At 53.3% G+C, this 13,576-nt stretch overlaps 4 protein-coding genes across 4 annotated transcripts; 2 read left to right on the top strand and 2 right to left on the bottom strand.

Moving 5' to 3' along the window:
- Positions 1 to 430: 430 nt before the first annotated feature.
- On the bottom strand, positions 431 to 688 carry CLUP02_13645 (uncharacterized protein; the record flags this gene model as incomplete). The annotated part of the gene is made up of 1 exon (XM_049292583.1): positions 431 to 688. The coding sequence occupies one exon, from the start codon at positions 686 to 688 to the stop codon at positions 431 to 433; it is 258 nt and encodes an 85-aa protein (XP_049149729.1).
- A 789-nt stretch (positions 689 to 1,477) lies between these two features.
- On the bottom strand, positions 1,478 to 3,662 carry CLUP02_13644 (uncharacterized protein; the record flags this gene model as incomplete). The annotated part of the gene is made up of 5 exons (XM_049292582.1): positions 1,478 to 1,723; positions 2,610 to 2,673; positions 2,809 to 3,059; positions 3,235 to 3,451; positions 3,520 to 3,662. The coding sequence occupies 5 exons, from the start codon at positions 3,660 to 3,662 to the stop codon at positions 1,478 to 1,480; spliced, it is 921 nt and encodes a 306-aa protein (XP_049149728.1).
- On the top strand, positions 3,636 to 5,089 carry CLUP02_13643 (uncharacterized protein; the record flags this gene model as incomplete). Its single annotated transcript, XM_049292581.1, has 4 exons — positions 3,636 to 4,049; positions 4,122 to 4,166; positions 4,417 to 4,527; positions 4,919 to 5,089. 4 exons carry the CDS (start codon positions 3,636 to 3,638, stop codon positions 5,087 to 5,089), a joined length of 741 nt encoding a protein of 246 aa, XP_049149727.1.
- Positions 5,090 to 9,555: 4,466 nt separating this feature from the next.
- Positions 9,556 to 11,115, top strand: CLUP02_13642 (uncharacterized protein; the record flags this gene model as incomplete). Its single annotated transcript, XM_049292580.1, has 3 exons — positions 9,556 to 9,560; positions 10,087 to 10,349; positions 10,739 to 11,115. 3 exons carry the CDS (start codon positions 9,556 to 9,558, stop codon positions 11,113 to 11,115), a joined length of 645 nt encoding a protein of 214 aa, XP_049149726.1.
- Between the last annotated feature and the right edge of the window lie 2,461 nt (positions 11,116 to 13,576).

Below are 13,576 nucleotides of genomic sequence, written 5' to 3'. Positions count from 1 at the left end.
GGTAAAATGCCCTGTCGCAGGCCGAATCTGGTAGTGAGATGAAGGATTGGCCAGGGGATGCGAACTTTCAACTCTCGACGGGACTCGGGACTCATGGCCAGCACATAGGTACGAATACGTACGCAGGTACGAAATACCTACGGTCCACGGATACTTGACTGACGGCTGTTGCCTTCTATTCTCATTTGCCAGGTTGATGTTTGAGGGCTTCTTTGATGCTGGCCGTGTGAAATTGGACCCAGGCTTACCGGGCCCCGGGAAATGGCGTCGACAAAGAAGAAGAATTGGTTCTCTATGCAAGCCAAAAAATCGTGGTAGTATACTTCCCACCCGGCATGGATTAACACCGCCTTAGTGCGCGCTGCACAGTCGTTTCCCCCTCCTTCTCTGTCTCTCTAAATCCGAGGTACTCCGTCCGTATCCGTACTTTCTACAAGAAGAAGTACTCCGTAGTATTATTAGTCCGTCTTTCTTTCATCTCGGTCAGTACTTCGTACGGATACTTGGAAGACGCCGACGACGACTGTGGCCAAAAGGGGTGACCGAGGTCAAAAAATAAATAAAAATGAGGAGACTGGGCTGACACACAGACAGCAAATAACGGGCAGAAGAACAAGAGACGGATAGAATGTCTCCTGTTTCTTTTCTTGGGTCGGACGGGGAAGGCGGGGGGCGAGGTTCGAGGCATGACACAGACAAGGAAGTGCTGATAAAATGAACCACCATTTCCAAAACAACCTCCTCTCGTACTCACCACTCAGTAGTGTACCGTGCTATGTGTGTCAAGCACCCCTCCTCTCCTTGACGTCGTAGGGCAGTGCGAGCGTGTTCGAGCTAGAGACAATCAATCGACTGGTATAGGGCAGGGCCAAGACCAGACGTTCTAGGCACATCAGACACAAGAGCGAGGATGGACGCCGTAGTGTATCAAGGCACCAAATGCTTCAGAAGAAGAGGGTTGGGCCCCCCAGGGATGATAGGGGTCCACGTCCGCCCAAAGTCCGCAACATAAGCATGATCTGTGCCAATGTCCGTCTTCAAGGAGCAAAAGAGAGTCGAAAGCAGTTCGGTCTATCCGTACTTCATCGTCGATGAGATGGAACATACATCAGAGCGGCGGCGGTAGCCGATGTGTCGTTGGTGACTTCAGTCTCAACTCTCAATCGCCAGGACCATCCATTGACAGGCAAAAACCGAGTCAGAATGCGGCGAGCTGCTGTGAGTGATTGAGTGCATCTGTGCAAGGGACCAGCACGAGGCATGTAAGGTACATGACCTCTTGTCGGAAGTAAAGGTGAGAGGTACCCGTAAGGCAAAAGGCATTGGATTCCGTGGACGGGTGTGTATGCGACCAATGCGCTGCCCGAAAGCCCTCGTCAACTCTCGCGAGTCCTCCGTCAATGCCCCCCTCGCCCTTCGAGCGTTGAGGCCAAGTCCCAGCTCCCATCAGTGGAAAGGGAATTCCGAGATGCCCTGTCTATGTGCGCGCCCATTTTCCAATCCGAGTCGACTCGTTGGACGGCTTGTATCCGTACTCAGCGCAGGGAAAGGAGACCGTCGATGACCATGTATTCGCACGCAGCCACTGTTGAATGCACTGTATAAGATCTCGACTTGAGCCCAGCTGCCTGTCCAAGGGCGCAACTTGATGGGCCTTCGCCTCGTCGTCATCGTCACGCAGGGCAGTGTCACGAATACAGTATTGCTCCACACTGGAAGTATACTGTGAATGTGCATTCGCAAGAACTGAGCATGGGGAATACGCCGCCGTCCCCCAGCTGCCAAAGTATCCTCTGGCCTATGTGCCTCTACCTGTACAGCTGGGAGGCTAGCCTGACCGTATTTTGCGTCCAACGTCGTCCCAAGAAACTCAGAGACTTCTCAATAGGCCGGCCCAGCCACAATGTAGAAAAATATAAAAAAATATATAAAAATAAAAATAAAAATAAAAAAAAGGCGCCAGCAGCAAAGAGGGGATTTGTTAGCGGAAAGGCAACGGGGGGACGGCCGGGGGAGATGTTCGAAATGGCGGTAGGGAATAGCGCGAGCGTGGTAGGGTTGCCCATGGAATTAAGCACCCAGATAGCGAAAAGGGCACAAAATCGTCAATGCCCCATGTCATCATAATAAGTGGCCATGCTCATTCGATATTGATATCAAGTTCCAACTCCCAAGATACCGAGGTGCAACCAAATGAGGCAAGTTGCCTGAGGTACAACTTCTGCATCGCGCTTCCTTTTGCTCCTGGCTCCAGCCCTGGCGGAGATTCCTCGCACTCCCAGTCTCCCTCCCACTCGGGTGTCATGGTACTTCACGCCCTTTTTAGTGCCAACATCCATGTGCCGGATGCCTCGATGTCTCCGCTGACAGGCTGGGAGCTCAGCTAAGCCAATGGATCGCGTAGGTATCCATCCTGTTGCCGCAGTAAGCACACACGACGACAATGACCAGATGATCCGCATCTTGAGGAGTCGAGCCAGGTGGTACTCCGTAATAACCACCTTGTAAGGAGTCTCTAGCGTCGAGAGAGCAAACCAGGCAGGCGGATTAGCATTGGCAGGCAAGGTATCTGTACCCGTACCCGTCCGTAGGCTGTAGCCGTACCTTACCCGCCTTGTTGCCCTGCCCAGTAGGGCAAGTCCACCAATCTCTTCATCCACAGCGCCATTCAGCCTGGCATCTCTCGTGGGGTTGGTGGTCCCAGTCTCGCCCAAGGCCCAAAGGGACCCTCATACTCCTGACCGTCCTGGGGGGGCAAGGGGGCTGCTGGGAGACACATAAGATTGAGGACGGGTACGGAGACGGTACCTGAGGCTTGACCCCGTCTTATCCTGCCTTGATGGGTCAAGTGCATCATCCAGTCTTGTTCTCGAAGGAGTCGACCTCAACTGTCCACCGACCCCGTCCGGCCACAACGGGGGACGTGGAAGGTGGAGGGCTGCGAGGGTCTTAAAGCAGAAGCTCTGCTCGGGAGCCCGCTCTGTCGGCCCCAGACCGCCCTGGTCTGGGCAAAAGGCAGACGCACACCACAGAGTGTTTGAACTTTGAAGTTGTGTGAGCTGGGTAGGATTCCGCAGAAGATATTGGATCGTCGTCAATGATGCTGGGTGCCGCAGAGTAGCTGGCATACCTAATCATCAAACCTTAGGGCGAGAGACTAGGCTGGCAAACCGAGGACCAAGCATTCAAAGCTATCTTTTCGGCAGACGTTGTCCCGTCTGCCGTCGTGCTAACGGGATGAGACAGCAGCACCGTCGAAAGCCGGCGGAGGCGAAGCAAAAGACGGTCGTCGCACCTTTGCCAAAATGGCAATGACAGGTGGCCGGTGGAATGGCTGAAGATTCTCTGAAGGCTTCTAGTCGGAAGACTTGAGCTGAGCCGAGCGCTGTCTTGTTGAGCTTGGATGGCGTGGTGAGGCACTTGCACCGGCTCGAATCTCTCCTGCCTTAGTCTTCAACTTTGATCGACAGCAAGCCATCTCCGGGGTTGGAGAGGCCCTGGCAGCCTGGCACGACGCACGCCTGGCTGCAATGTCGAGCCGATTCGAATGGTGTCCAGGAGGTCGAGAAGCGGACCGAACCAGAGTGCTGACGTCGAGCGGCGGCGGAAGGTTGTAGGACGAGATAGCCCGAGAAATGTGCAGAGAGCCAGTCGTGGGCCATGGATGGCCCATGGGTGTGTATCTTGGAAGCTCCTACGGATTTGCAGCGCTATGCCATGCCATGGTCAATGATCCATCGAAAGGCCCTTTGATTTTGCATGGGTACGGCGTGGGATGCACAGCAACGCCAACGCCAACGACAGGTGCATGGGGAGTGGTCGGAATGGGAGCTTGGAGATGGGAGATGGTCAAGATCCATTGGAACGGAGACACGGTATCTGCCGCTTTGTACCGCGGTAAGGTACCGCAGTTGCAGTCGCGAAAGGAAGTTTTGGTTGTGGGTTACAGCCAGGTGCGATCCCTGGCATCTCCACTGCCCGCTTACGTTATCATTACAGGCCGGCTCGTACTTACCCTAGCCCACTGCCTCCACCGGCTGGGCACGTTAGTGCGTGCTTGTCCACAGTCCACCAGAGCTTGCAGGGGCTGATACTTGGAGCTAGGCCGCACTGGATATTAGGTCCTTCGAGGTGATCCTGATGCTTGGGTAATCATCTTTGGGTTCGTACCTTCGTACCTTGCACTTCCCTCCATCCGATGACACCGTCTGCACCAAGTATTCTTGCCATGTGTGCCGCATTTCCTTCTTTAGGAAAAGTGTGGGAAGGTGCCTCCCTGCTGTGTAGGCACTTTATCTACATAGTACAGTGAACCGTTACTTAGGTGCCCATACTTACCTGGTCATAGGTAAGGTTACGTACTCCGTACCTGCCTTTTTGTCGATTACACAGCCAAGATATCTTGCTTGCCTCTAGCGTCAAGCTAAGGGATCTCAACCTGCCACTCTTCTGACCGGCCTGGGTTTTGCCGTCGCCATCTATTTCATTGTTTCTGTATGTCTACTATTCATTTCCCTTCTCCATTTCGTTCTGCAAGCATTTCTCGGTGATTGCAATGGAATACACGGATACATAAAATGTCTACGGTGCCTGTCAGTGGCTACTTGCTGCTAGTATAGGTACCTTTTCACTATACTGCTGCAGCCATGGCCGTCACTTATCTATACCTCGACTCGAGTAAGCTAAGGCAGTGTTCGGACATCTTCGCAAGGTATTCGAATGTACTCGCTGCCTGGGCCTGCAGTGACTTGAAGTCGAGGGACTGCAGAAAGGAGGGGGACGGCACACGCCGTACAGTAAGGTACGTACTCTGCACTGCATCTCAGATGTGATAACGCACCTCACCACACCTCAACTCTTCCCACCCCCCAGTGCCGCTCCCCTCACCCACGAACCAACTGATCAAAGCAGTTGCTAGGTCCCTCTACTACTCCGTACGGAGTATTCGACTTCCATCACCAAGCCACCACCACCTGGCATCAAGTACGGATACCTATTCGCGCCGGCCTCACCCAGCTTGCAAGACGCAAAGACACCAGTATCCCCAACACTCGACTGGCTTCAATACCCTGCCGACGAGCCCCCGTAGCCGAATCCACACTGTCTTCCCCTCGCCTCTCGAGTCCCAGCAGCTCCAGCCTCCAGCCTCTAGCTTCTAGCCTCTAGACTTCCAGGGGCCTCCCCTTGGCCAGGATTGACTTGGTGCCGCTCGCATGGGAATTGGAGCTGCACCACCATGCTCTGCTTGCTGGGGTTCGGTTCTGGAATCCCAAAACAAGGTTCGTCGTGGAACGGCCATCCTAGAATGCTTCTTGAGCCAATTCCTTGAGTTCCAGGCCCTGCCGCCGTATGGCACTCAACTTGAAGTGCCGCTCATGAGAAGCATCGAAAAGCAACGACGTCGCGGCGTTTACCATTGTCACGGTGTCACCCACACTGAATAAAACACTCCAACTTAGCCGGCGGACTCTCATTGATCAATCAGTATCTGAATCTCATCAAACATCGAAACCTGCCAACGAGCTGCGTAGGCACGTCCTAGTACCTACTTTACGCACTGCCGTCGACGAACCCCGGGCTTTGATGTAATTTCGGCGCTGAACACTTGGAAGTTGGGACCTCGAAATCACTTCCTGATCCAGTATTATCCAACCATCCCGCCATGCCACCCAATCGAACCCTTCTTCGGGCCTTCGACGAAGGTTCTGGCCTCATCAGGCCCTGACGCACTGACGGCGCTAATCCAGATGACACTCGGCCAAGCTGCTCCTCACACTACTCATTCTGCTACTCGTCTCACCGGGCGCCTCGTCATCATGCCCTTTTAGGCTCACAGTGCCACACGAAGCGTCTGACGGATACTGTTCGTCGTGTTTCTGTGTCTACTCTGCAGACCAACCGTCTCATGCGGCGAGCTTGTTGGCCACATCGTCAGACCACGCTGTTGTTCCAACGGCCTCACCGGATTGTGAAGGTCCAAGAACCCGCAGCCCGGACAGTATGGCATTCGTTGCGCTGCGGATTTCCGATGTTAGATGTCCGACCAACTTGTATCTCCGTGCCTGGAGGCACTGAAAATTGTGCCATCACGCCACTAAGACGAGAACAAGTCCTCGTACCAAGAACTACAACATCTAATGTCGGATATATCATCCATGCCGCCACGTCGGTTTCATTGTCTGCACCTGGTGCGCCAGCTTGCGCAGACCTAGCATGATACTGCTGTACACATCCAGAAGAATGGCAGCGCATGCTGAAGCTAGGTACGCTATGCCGCATTTCTCGCGGGGAATTTCGAGCTCCTGGACCAAGAAGCGTACCTAGCCACCTGGACCGGAATGGCCTGTCAAAGATCAAGACCACGACCGTGGAGCGACTTACACACACTGGCACTGGCCCAATCAGTGAGCACCACTTCGAGCAAGCCGTCGATTTCGGGGTAATCCTTGGGCGAAATTGAGGGGACGCGTCCTCATTCTAGGTTGATCAAAACCTCCAGAAATTGAATAGGCCGGTGGCGGACCGGTGTCGTTTGACAGACGCCTTGGCCCTGTCCAACAGCCAAGTTAATATACATAGCTCGCGCCGCAGCTAATAAGAAGGAATCAACCGAATGGCCTGCAGCCTGTACTTGTGGGCGAGAAGAGATGGGATGGTGAGGAGCCGATGTCTTCATAGGACTCGATAGCTTTGTGGAGATCGCGGGGTCTGATGGCGACCATAACCTGCGCCCTTTTTTCACTCTGGGTAATTCACCCATATCCTCACGGTCTCGCGAATGAGCCTGGAACGTGCTCCTATTAGCAAAGTCCATTTCAAAAGACTCGCCAACGACTCTATGTCCAACCAAAGGCCAACAGGTCGACGCCGTATAGCTTTGCGGACAAGCATTGGTAGTCTTATGGAAGTTGCACATCGGTCTGGAAGGGGAGACCCAACTTCCCCCCATCTTCAAGCCGTTGGTGGGAATTAGCTTGCTGTTTCCCTCGGCATCCCTCACGGCGTGCCATCCTCCACTCTCGTCCTGGAGATGCTGGCATCGGCAGTCTCCCAGCAAATGGAATGCAAGCAGAACCACCTTTTACCAGCCAACCGAAATGGGCAGTGTCATAAGTCCACGGTGAGCAGGGGAGCTGGTCATAAAATGGGGTGAGCAAGCCAGTAGTGTCATCATTCACATGCTAAAAAACTAGCGGTGGCCACCTGGCTCGATAATATCGCAGGCCTTAGAACAGGAACCTACCGAGGAAGCCGTCACCCACGCCAAGTCTTGCCTTACCCTATTCGATCCTGTCAGGCCTGTCCCCAACATGCCGTCCAGCCTTTTGCAACCCTCAAAGGAATACAGCCTATCCACCCAAACCAAAATCTCAAGCTTGACATGAAAGGGGCTGTTGCTGGCTAAGAGCTCCAGAGAGTTATTTATTGGACTTTCTACCAACCTTCATTTTCTTTGAGTATCGAAGGGGGACGTTTATCCGTACAACTGGCGCACTGGTGGTTTCAGGCCGCACGGCTCGCCCTGCATCCTGGGGCTGTGTCTGCCTCGGATCCGAACTCGTGCCAGCGAACCACGCGCCTAGCGCTAGGAGCTAGCATCTGTCACGCTCGGTTGTTCCCTTTCGCGCAACTGGTTCCTGGAATCGTTCGTTCAGGGGGGGCTCCTGCCTTCGCCCCCAAGATCTCGGGCACGCTGTCGAGCGTGGCTGGATGGACAAGGGGGAAAGCCAAGTACGGGATGGGATTGCCTTTGGATGCACGAGGGGTGTGTCCAGAGCCAGAACGGTCCGAATGGGGATCCAGTCGCTGTGCTGGATGTCCACTTTGCTCCTGATCCATGTCGGTCAGATTGTGTTGGACATTCCGTGACTCGCATACGGTACATTTGCTAGGCGATCCGACCATGCAGGAAAAGCCGACGAGGACGACGGTCAACCGCCAAGAAGAAGGCAAATATCACAACGAATGTTCACAAAGTTACACTTTGTGAGGAAGCGTCACAATGTCCGGCATGATGGTGGCGTGGTGGAGGAACAGACGACTCGGCCGAGTGCCAGGGGAGCTACCCATCGGGCAGGGTCTGTCCCGTCCGCCCGCTCCGGGGAACCTCTAAAGAATGGGCAGCAAACCAAGACATAGCAGCAGTGCCGAACAACTACACCACCTAAACCGTTACGGGATAGAGCATCCGACGCGGTCTGGACAGGGACACCGGTACGTGTCGACGACTCTGAAAGGTGACATGCCCGGGGCACAGTGAGAAACAAAGCAGCCTCAACGGCGGAAACCTCGGGGAACAGCCTCGCAGCGCGCGGCTTGCAGATTGTGGGCAGCTCCCCATGACAGGTGCCAGTCTGCGGCAGACAGGATGGAGGCGTGCGTGGTTGAAACGTTTGGAGCGGAACCTTCAAGTTGGCTTCCGCGAGGCTCCTAGACAAGGATTGCGGCGCAGTGAAATCAGCCCTCATCTTGTTTTATTGCTTCCATTATGCTTCCAAGTTCCGCCGAGTTTCGAGAAGAAGCGGGAGAAGGAATGTGCGATATCCGTGTCCGGGCACCCAGAAAGCCAATTTTCCCTAGCCCCTCATCGAGTCCGCCTTGAGGCCCTTGCCTGTCAATATCCGTAGATGGTTCAGACGACGGAGTCGGGACAAAAGAACGTGGGGTCTTGTCCGACACGACGGCTTGTCTTAGATATTGAACGGTCCAAGGTGGCCTTCGTCATTACATAGAGGATGCTCATTTTAAAACTGTCCGCAGAACGTGGTTTGGGCGAGCATGGGAAGGGAATGAAGCAATGCTTACGGCTTCGTAGCTTCTATCAATTCAGTGTGAGGATATACTAGTAATCAAACTTTGAATAATTCTCCCTGCAGGCTAGTTCTCCTATTTCTCAAGGGTCCTATCAGCCTTACGCCGTTGCTACGTACTCCGCACCACAAGCCGGCAAGGCACCTGAGATCATCTTCGCCTGCTAGTTCCAATAGAGTGTATTCGCCCGATGGGTGTGGTAACATGGGGGCCGAACGAATCTTGGTGGTGCAGCAAGGAGAGAGAGACAGAGAGAGAGAACCATAAGAGACAATCTTCATGGATGTTTTTTTTGGGTTTTGTTTCGTCCTCTCAATTTCGTATCCATCAGCGGGAAGGATGGATCATGGGTGGTATGGCGCACGCACGCCGCATGCAGGGCCGCCAGGCACAGGCACAGGCACAGATAGCCCGCAGGCCACGTCTTCCATTTTTGACGGTTGATGGGGGTCGTTTTTTGGGTCCTTTTGAGGGGTAAAGGGGGCGGGAAGGAAATGGGCATCCACGCATCTTTTGACTTTCATTTTTTTCCCACCATGTCAAAGAGGTTATTTTAGATTTATTGGAAGATCATCGACAACCTTTTTTCAGTGGATCGCTGACGACACGGCTCTGAAGATGGGACGGCCCCGCAATCTGTGGACCGATTCGGCAAGTGAGGGGCAATATTTCGAGAGTGCTTTCCATCACTCTAAGATTAGTGATTCATGCGTCCATTGCAGCGCCCACCGCACTTGACTGCTGATGCGGTCGCTTATCTAATCCTCGTCCACTGAAGCGGGGTCGAGCCGGGGGCATATGGCCAAAAATATTGATTCCCTCATGCCAGGTCATTTCTTTCCCATCCACAGCAACGTCCATCGCCAACCAAGTTCGCAATCCACTCCAACCGTTGACAGGGAAGACAGAAGAAAAAGAACCATCGTATTGCGCATCTGCAAGATAGACGCCATTGACCAACATCATCTCACCGTCTCATTCCGCCGCTACCGAATAAGCAGGGGCCGAGGCAAGAAACGAAGGAGAACCTCACTTTTGGACAAGGCTATCTCCTTTTTCCCCCCACCACACATAGCTGCTACCCTGCCTGTATCCCGAGATTTTGGTGGTACTGAGAGATTTCGTCGACAAGAAAGCGAGAGAGAGAGAGAGAGCAAGAGAAAGAGAGAACCGAGATCGAAGAAAGAGAACCAGGTTGGGGGCCACACTATTTGCAACTTTGCCGGGGCAGCAACTAAATCAAACTAGCTGACTTGGACTTTCATCCTGGACAAGCGACAAGCACGGATATCTTGACACCATGGACAAAGATCTTGACAATGCGAATCCGACCATCCTGAGCGCGGCCCAGATGCCGACGCGTCAGAGCAAGCGTGAAGCACCCAAGTCGGGCCCATTCCATAAGTTCGACGATGTCATCTTCGCTAAACCCTGGTACCTCTCGGAACCGTTCTGTGATGATGATTCACTGTGGTCTGAGCCGGAGGCCGATCACTCTCAGTGGACAGAAGAGCCCATTGATGAACAAGAAATCTACGGTGAGGAACCCTTCTTTCATACCGTCCCCCCCCCCCCCCCCTTTTCTTGCATGCAGTGGTTCACCTTACCAAGTATTGGGGGTTGGATGTTATGAGCTCCAATCCTGCCTGGTCCTGTTCCTGGAGTGTCTCAAGCACGGTCCTGTGTAGTCAGGCAAGCGCCACCTGATGCAGACCACCCACTCATCATGCTGTGTACTTCACCAAGTGGATGTTGCAGTTGCGCGGTGTCTTTGCTCCTTGATGAGTGGTGCCCAAAGATGCTTATCCTTCATGCATTGGCTTCAGACTTGACGCTTGGAATGCCATCCTTTCCGGGTGAACTCCTCCTACGCGTTTTCCGGCTATACTAAGTTCCTGGGGAGAATCACGCGACTGACGTTTCATAGACTTGATATCATCCATCTCAGACCCAGAGCACCCCCTCTCCCTAGGACAACTTGCTGTTGTCAACTTGCCTGATATTCACATTAGCCCTCCTCCACACATGGCCATGGACCCCAACAAGTTGGTCCAAGTGTTGGTCGAGTTGACGCCAACCGTTTCTCACTGTTCTCTCGCCACAGTGCTTGGTCTGGGAGTTCGCGTGCGCCTCGAGAAGGCACTTCCTCCCAATTGGCGGGTGGATGTGAGGGTCAAGGAAAACGCGCACGCGCAAGACGATCAAGTGAACAAGCAGCTCAGTGACAAGGAGCGAGTTGCTGCCGCGCTGGAGAATGATACCCTGAAGGGGGTTCTGGACAAGATGCTCGAAACTTGCGTCTGAGTAGCGAATCAAATCTCGGATATATAGGTCGGGATCATGCCCGTCTGATGCGAATCTCGGTGTCTTGTCATACCAAAAAGCGTGACGCCGAATATGGCAATGCCTTGGGACAAAATGGTGCGCCCACCGGCTCGCCCGACTAATCCGTCCGATGGGGGCCCAAGTCATGGAATTCAGCCCTTAAAAATAGACGATCGACATTCTGCACCGTTTTTTACCAGGGCGTTTGCCACTTTGGCTGGAGAATTTATCGGATATCTGCCATGGAAAGACAACCTCTAACCCCGGCGTTTTGGCAGCTTCTCTCGAGGGAAATTGATCGACAGGTACACAGTGGGAAACGATCTCCATTTGCGCCTAAGCGCGGATATTGTAGCCGGTCAAAGAAACGTTACCTCGCCTCACACCCTCCACTTCAGGGCCCTTGGGAAAGTCGGAAAACAGGGTCCCAGCGGGATCGACTGGCAGCTCATGACTCTTTCAACCCGCGGCAAGACTCCGAGGTAGGGCTGTGCGGGCGGCGGAATTGTTCACACATATTGGCATAGCTTGGCCTGTATGTGTTGGCTCGTATGTGGCAGCTGGTTCCCTTCTCTTTCATCTGACTCTTAAGCGCAGGCAAAAAGCCAGCAAGCTCTGACGATTCGGATTATCCGAACAGCTCGTCTGCATGGTACTAGCTGGTAGCAAAGGACCAAACGCAATGAGTGAATGGAACAACCAGTTTTTTTTTTTGCCCCTACGACCTTGATTTGCCAGGGATGTATGTTCTTCTCTTCCTCTCAAAAGGCTTTCAGGTGGCTTCGTCACCTCACAATCTGAACCCCGTTCAACGTTGCGCATGGATGCAACGCTATATCAGAGAGCATATATAGACCGTTGATAAACACACGCGAGGTATCCGTACGGATAGCCGATCAAGATACCGAGCACATCCCTGACGCCGCTTACCGCGACAGCCGACGTTGCTTACCAATCTGAAGGGTCCAGGACCGCGCCACCGATGGAGGGGAAAGTTCAGCAGAGCTTTTACCGAGCGAGAGGTCTACCTAAGCTGGTCGTGACCGGTACGTAGCTTTGTAGGTGTTGGTGTGGTCAATTAAAGGTCAGGAACCATCGGATGGATGGTTCTGACGTATGAAGATCTGCAAATATTGATTTTGTGGCTTTTTTTCTCTGCAACTTGCTAGGTAGTCCTCGGGCCAAGAAAAAATGTCTCTGAAGAGAGGACTTTCGATTAATTGATAAACCCATTTCTATAGCAAACCAAGTTTTTTGCGTTGTATGATTGCATTCGTCTCCCCTGAAGCGGCGAGGTGAACAAGAAACTTGCCATGGCGTTACATTGTGGCGCTCGACTTGACAGCATTTGAACGTTTCCCCCTTCCCTGCCGCTCCCCTCCCTCAACGAGAAGGGACAGGACGGTGAAAAGGGACCTTGAAGTTATTCATATTCGGCGCTGGCAGAACTGGGGGCAGCTTGTTGAACGAGAGTGTCGTACGTAAAGCTCAGCGGGAAATTCCGCGTACCGGTCTCACGGTTTTTGAGAGGGGGGCATCCTCCTACCTAATCAAAAAGTTGATTCTTTTTCCCACTTCGCGCGAAACTCTAAAGATGAGCAGAACATGAGCAAGCTGCTTACTGTGCAGCTTGAAGCTCTTGCCTTTTTTCCCCTTCCATCCTGCCACCTGAACTTTACCGATCCCACAGAATATACGGAGTACTAGGAACGAATGACAGGACCTGGTAAACGGAATCGAAAGCTCGCCCCCGGCGAGCAAGGCATGGTATTATTACATGGCACGGCATGGCATGGAGACCTGGGTTCGATTCGGTGTCTCGGTCGGACAAGACACAGCATACGGACTACAAAATCGTTCAATTTATCCGGTGCCGGCGCCGCGGGAGCTAGGAGGGGTGGTCGTCAACCTGAGGGGTTCGGTCATTGGGCCGCTGGGGCGTAGTGTAGATGCGGCAGGAAGACCACCGCATCTCCTACGGCCGTTGGTGAAGATCTTCTTCCTCCGGGAAGGGAACAAGGTATCTCACACCCAAACATCGTAGGAAGAATTTCACACACTCGCATTCCCCCGTCGTCCAGATCTGCCCGAGCCTTCCGTGGCCCAAGCTCTCTGGATCACTCACTGTCTTGCCCACCCGTTCCTTTTTTCTTTTTCTCTGAATGTCTATCTGCGGAATCACGGAAACACACGTGTTGTGGTGGCACGATCTTCGCGCAAGTGGTCCTGTGCCCGACACCCCATGTCCATGTCTCTTGTCGTTTTCGTTGTCGATGTCGGTGGTGGTGACATTGACAACGTTTGGTCTTGGCGAACCTCGTAGACTTCATCGATTCCAACGGCAAAAAGGCAAAGACGAGAGCTTCCTCTTGGCGCTTATTTCCTTTGGGCGTTGTGTTACATGGCATTGTGTGAACGACCAAACGGTCGATATCTTTGA

The sequence above is a fragment of the Colletotrichum lupini genome, chromosome 7, assembly GCF_023278565.1.
Source record: "Colletotrichum lupini chromosome 7, complete sequence".
In the NCBI taxonomy this organism is placed as follows: domain Eukaryota; kingdom Fungi; phylum Ascomycota; class Sordariomycetes; order Glomerellales; family Glomerellaceae; genus Colletotrichum; species Colletotrichum lupini.
The sequence above is the reverse complement of the archived record's forward strand: the minus strand, read 5'-3'. Positions and strand labels throughout refer to the sequence as shown.